At 49.3% G+C, this 6,124-nt stretch overlaps 1 protein-coding gene across 1 annotated transcript; it reads right to left on the minus strand.

The window, feature by feature from the left end:
* Positions 1-956: 956 nt before the first annotated feature.
* On the minus strand, positions 957-4,760 carry NEFL (neurofilament light chain; the record flags this gene model as incomplete). The annotated part of the gene is made up of 4 exons (XM_080360363.1): positions 957-1,135; positions 1,952-2,271; positions 3,074-3,198; positions 3,708-4,760. The coding sequence occupies 4 exons, from the start codon at positions 4,758-4,760 to the stop codon at positions 957-959; spliced, it is 1,677 nt and encodes a 558-aa protein (XP_080216489.1).
* Positions 4,761-6,124: the final 1,364 nt, after the last annotated feature.

Genomic DNA, 6,124 nt, shown 5'->3' on the forward strand with positions numbered 1-6,124 from the left:
AGCACTTGCCCTAAACACAAGGTTTAATTTGATGCATCAAGTTTAGCTAATTGAAAAGAAATGAGCTCAGAACATAGGACATTGGAACTGCTGTAAGAACCACCAGGTTCTACTGCTGTTTGGGTTATTTTGTGTCCGAACAGATTCAACCTTTCTTTAGCCCACATGCAAAACTCTGAAGTGCCCTCACACATTTTCAGAAGAAAATGAGCCTCGTCTATTCACACTGGACTGACTTAACTACCAAGATTTAACAGCCTTGTTTCTGGATTGGTTTGTTAAAATCACTCCTTTTTCCAAAAGGGAGCTTGTGTGCACCCAACATCCCAGCAAGACCCATCACAACAGCATCAGCCGCACTGTATTTTTACCTTCATAACATTTCCATGTGAAATTTTACAGCCCCATCAAGTTCTTCGTTCACCTATTAGTGAATCAGCTAGAGGCAGACACCAGTATCCCATATCCCATCTCACAGCCTTGAAACAGGAGTGTGATACACTCAATCAACCTTTCTAGTGCATTAGTGACACATGACACACACAAGGAATCTGTGTACGCATTTCCATAACTTTATTGACTAGCTTTATTGCACATACTTATTGAAGCCTCCGTTATTTTACCCACCCAAGGTTTCCATAATTATTTTAAACGCAAGTTAAAGACAACTTTCATTCCCACTTTTTTTTTTTTTAAACCCCTTTTTAAATTTTAAGGTTCTGAATCACCCAATAAAGACGTAACCCCTGAATTCATACGTGTAGACCATGCGGCATTCAGGGAGCAAGCCAGTGGGTGCTCTGCAAGCATACTGATACTCTGCACGGAGAGAAACATCATAATCATTAACTTTAAACCTCAGTGGTCACTGAATTAAATATGTGAGACTGCAATTTTAGCTCAGTCAACCATCATTTATTCTGTTGACCTGATGAGAAAGCTGGACTGCCTAGAAATCAAGCCTTCTTCTTCACTTCGCTCTCTTCCTTTCCTGCTGCTTCTTTCTCTTCCTTCTCGTCCTCACCAGCTTCCTCAGCAGCTTCCTGAGACTCCTCTCCTTCCTCAGCTGCTGTTTCTTCCCCTTCTCCTTCCTCTTCCTCACCCTCTTTGGCTTCTTCAGCTTCTTCCTTAGCACCTTTGAAAGGCAAAAAGAAATATTTCACATCTACGTACTGTTCCTAACCCCAATTTAACAGGAGCCAGCATACCTGCATCCTTCAACCCCACACATTGGGATGGCAGCCAGCAGAACATGGTGGGGCTGGCAACAGATTTTTATAGGACTTGGAAGAGAGATCAACAAAACCACATGAATAGCTTATCCTAGATTTTAGAGGGGGCAAAACACTTCACAGGCCTTTTAAAAATCATAGCCCTGAAAAATATTGACTGTGGACTCACCGCTTTAAGCCTTATCCAGACACTTGTGTTCAAAACTAGATCTTGCCATTGCTCTCCAATGGGCATTTACTTTGGTTGAACAATAAAACTATCTAGGCCTCAGACAACAGATACTGCTGTCCACTGAACCCAACAGCTACATTCCCAGACACCAGCTGATGCTCCTGTTATCATGGACTGCTCTCTGGGAATCAGTATTTAGCTCAGGATGCCCTTGTTTCTTCTTTTTGAGGATGTCTGTAATAGCTAAGTACTGTTTGCTCTAGATGAATAGAACATTACACGTTGTTAGAGTATTACCATTCTTGGTTTTGGAAACTTGAATGGAAAAACACCCAGTGATTTCCAAGGGAGAATAATCCCATAACCTGCCTGATATTGAACATTTATCTTCTATTCAAGCTTTTCTGCTTAAATGCTCTGTGCTTAATCCCACAATCCTCTGCACATGTGAGCAATGACAGGTCTAATCATTAGACTCAGTCATCAGGATTTCTGGATTTTATCATGAAAGCAAGAAAGAGAGGGATCTGAAAGTAACTACAAGTACCTTCTTCCTCTTCTTCAGCCTCTTCACCTCCTGCTTCTTCCTCACCTTCCTCCTTCTCTTCCTCCTCACCTTCCTCCGCAGGGGCTGCCTTGGCTTCCCCCGCTTTAGCAGCCTCAATGGTTTCCTCTATTTCAATCTGCTCTTCCTGGACATGACTGGAGTAGTAGGTGGGGAAGGAGCGGGTTGTCATCAGGTAGGAGCTGGACTGGAGGCCGCTGTAGGCAGATCTGCCGAACGTCGGGGCAGCCTGGGTGTAGCCACTGGTGATGCTCCCAACGCTGGTGAAACTGAGTCGGGTCTCTTCACCTTCCAGCAGTTTTCTAGCAGAAAAAAAAAAGACAAGCAGAATAGACTTAGTTTTGCTGCAGCAGTATTCAGATTAATCCACAGACCAAGATCCTAAGATGCTTTGAGCAGCGCAAGCCCTAAAGGCTGCTTTGTTAGATGAAATAACAGGGGAAAAAACCCTCCAGGATTAGGTGCCTATAGCAGCTGAAGTTAGAGGTATATTTCGGTAGCCTGTATGGCTGCAGAGAACAATGCAGATGTAACAATTGGATGTTATGTTTTGGTATTAGAGAAGGTTTAGAGCCACTTTCTCAATATTCCCCCTTGTGGCACTCATCGAAACTGTTTTAGCGCTTCCCATTTCTAACGGTACTGGGACAAAACATTAAACAGCTATTTAGCAGCAATTCTGCTGTAAAACACCTGCTTTGCAAGGGATTGCTTCCATGAGTAGGAAAGAATGGCTGTTCTACAAGCATGTATGGGATTTCTAATTTTGGGAAGACAGCCATCTGTATTAATAAGCCCTACTGATACAAAAACTCCTCACTGTGAGTACAGAACAGATATTTTTATCAGTAAAGATAGAAAACTGAGATCTTATTTAGCCAAACTAGAGTTCTGTATGCATATACATACTATTATATTCACTGGAGATTTTTACCTCAAAAGCACTGCTGCTTGCACTAGCAAGACAAGAAGACCTGATTGAATTCTGACATCTATCTATGAAAATTTCTGCTGGAGGAATGATAAACAAAATTGATTGTCTTGATGAGAGAACGGGAATCTGATCTGAGTTCTGACTTCCTAGAACATTCCCCCCCATCATACCTATATGCTGCAATTTCGATATCCAGGGCCATTTTCACATTGAGCAGATCTTGATATTCTTTCAAGTACCGAGCCATTTCACTCTTCGTGGTTCTCAGCTCGTTCTCTAATTTGTTGATTGTGTCCTGTTGGAAGTAACAACATTGACAGTGTAAAATCCTTAATTCCCCCAATCCCCAGCAGTAACACCTTACAAGGAATCTCTCTAATCCTGTTAACCTAATCTTGCTAAAGCAGCCAGAGGAAATCAAGAGCTGCAACTCCCACCCCAGCCAAAAAGGCATCATGCGCCAAATCCCACCTTCCCTGGCAGGGTTTTCCCACCCCTACACCCACACCTTATTATTTCATCCCTAGCATTAATTTCATGCTATCCAAGGATTAAAGCACGTGGAAGTTTGGCTTTGTTTTTAGCTTTTATATGCTTTTTCTAGTTTTAGCTTAAATATATATTTTTTGGTAATGATATCACCACTGATTTATCAGCTGTGTGGTATATCAGGCATTACAGCTCTGTGCTATTTCGTACTGTAATTTTATGATACCTTGCAGTTTAGGTACACGGTCTGACCGCAGAATTCAGGTGTGAGCTAGAAGCAATGCCCCCCATGCCAACCCCGACCCCCCCCCGCACCTGCAACGCGGAGATGTCGGCGCTTTGCTTCTCTTCCAGCTCCTGCAGCTGCTTCTCCAGCGCCTCGTTCATGCCGCGGGTGGCTTCGATCTCCAGCGTCTTGGCCTTGAGCAGCCGGCGGCTCTCGGACACCTCGTCCTTGGCGGCGCGGACGGCGTCGGTGTTTTTGGCCGCGCTCTCGCTGAGCACGGTGAAGCGGCTGCGGAACCACTCCTCGGCGTTCTGCATGTTGCGGGCCGCCAGCTTCTCGTACTGAGCGCGGATGTCGCGCAGGGCGGCGGAGAGATCGGGCTTGGCCGACACGTCCATCTCCACCGAGAGGTGCGCGTACTGGATCTGCGCCTGCAGCTCCGCCAGCTCCTCCTCATGCACCTTCTTGAGGAAGGCCAGCTCGTCCAGCAAGCTGTCCACCCGCTTCTCCAGCTCCGCCCGCGCCAGCGCCGCCTCGTCCGCGCCCTTGCGCACCTCCAGCAGCCGCGCCTCCGCGTCCTCCCGGCTCAGCACCTCCTCCTCGTAGCGCGCCTGCAGCCCCCGCAGCGTCTCCTCCAGGCTCTCCCGCTCGCCCTGCAGCGCCTGCTTCTCGCTCGTCGCCTCCTCGGCGGCCAAGCGCAGCTCGCGGATCTCCTGCTCGTACAGGGCGCGGAAGCGGGAGGGCTCGGCGTGTTTCTGCCGCAGCACCAGCAGCTCGGCCTCCAGCACCTTGTTCTGCTGCTCCAGCTCGTGGACGCGCTCGATGAAGCAGGCGAAGCGGTCGTTGAGGTCCTGCAGCTGCGCCCGCTCCTGGCTGCGGATGGACTTGAGGTCGTTGCTGATGGCGGCCACCTGGCTCAGGTCGAGACTGTCCACCGAGTGCAGGAGGGAGCCCGAGGCGCTGGAGGTGGCGTAGCTGCGCCGCACGGACACCGAGGACACGGGCGCCGACAGGCTGGAGTACGCGGAGCGCCCGGAGCTGTAGCCGCCGCTGCTGCGCATCGCCGAGACGTGGAGCCGGGGGCTCTCGGCATAGCGCCGCTTGTAGGAGGGGAAGAACGGGTCGTAGCCGTAAGAGCTCATGGTTGCGGGAGGAGACAGCGGCTGCTCTGCGGAGCGGGGCTGCCCGGCCGCCCCTATTTATGGGCGGGGAGGGCGGGCAGGCGCAGCCGCCAGGAGGGGCCGGGGCGGGCCGAGCCCAGGTACCGCCCGCTCCGCGCATCACCGCGGGCTGGGGCCACGTTGTGATTCTTCGTCCCGGTCCTTGTTGGTCCGCCCGGGTATGTTCTCACCGGAGACACCTCGAACCTCCCTCACCTGAACCCTTTCTAGACCTGAGCTCATGAGGAGCCTTTTTAGGGTCCAGCCCGGGCCCACCCGGGGCCCACCTCAGGCTTTCCTCAGGCTTTCCTCAGGCTTTCCTCAGGCTTTCCTCAGGCTTTCCTCAGGCTTTCCTCAGGCTTTCCTCAGGCTTTCCTCAGGCTTTCCTCAGGCTTTCCCCAGGCTTTCCTCAGGCTTTCCCCAGGCTTTCCTCACGCTTTCCTCACGCTTTCCTCACGCTTTCCTCACCCCACACCTCCTGCAGGCCCACCTGCTGCCCCCCAACTTCCAAGGGTTGCCCCTCGCCCTCCTCTGCCTCACAAGCTGCCCCAGGGGAGGCCGTTACAAGCCCCAAATCATGGCGGGGTTCCCTGGGGTCTCAGGAAAGCGCAGCTCCTCGGTGGGGCTGGGGGGCGCACAGCCCTCGCTGCACCTCAAAACCCCCACAGTGCATGCTAAGTTGCAATTATTTTACTTCAGTTTGCAGGCTTTGCAAGATGTGTGTGTGCTCCTCGAGTTCCTGCTCCGTGCCCTTTGTTGCAAGTGGTGCCTAATAAGCAGGTAATTACATGAAAGAAGCAGCAAATACGAGGTGTGGTTTGCAGCCCTAGCAGAATGTATTAATATCTGGTTATCCAGCTTTGCTTCTCTTCCTTGAAATTCTGAGAGGCAAGTCTGTCTGAGACTTGGACCAAAGGGACTGAATATTTATCCTTGCCTAATCTGGCTAATACAGAGACTAAGACTAGACAGCTGCATTGCAGCTACCTCTGACCCTAATTATTAGCCACTGGTTGATTAAAACAAATCAGTATTTATGCAGTGGAGATTTAATACAAGTAAGCTAGGAATATATTAAGCATGCACTGTATTGGGTGCTCAAAAAGGCAATGATAGTTTGTCCCTCTGAGTCAGAAGGGCTAATTTATTACAAACGAACTCTTCAAAGTTTTCTTGAGGAAGGAATAAATGTAGGTACAGATGTGGGGGGGTGGTATTTATTGAGAGAGAGATACCACAAAAATGCTTAGTTACTTCATAAAGAAAGGGGAAATGCATAGTAATATACATAAATTAGTCTGTATGCCTGTAACTAATTGCAATGATACTTTATTTTTGGCACAAAG

This window comes from Nesoenas mayeri (assembly GCF_963082525.1).
Source record: "Nesoenas mayeri genome assembly, chromosome: 27".
NCBI lineage: Eukaryota > Metazoa > Chordata > Aves > Columbiformes > Columbidae > Nesoenas > Nesoenas mayeri.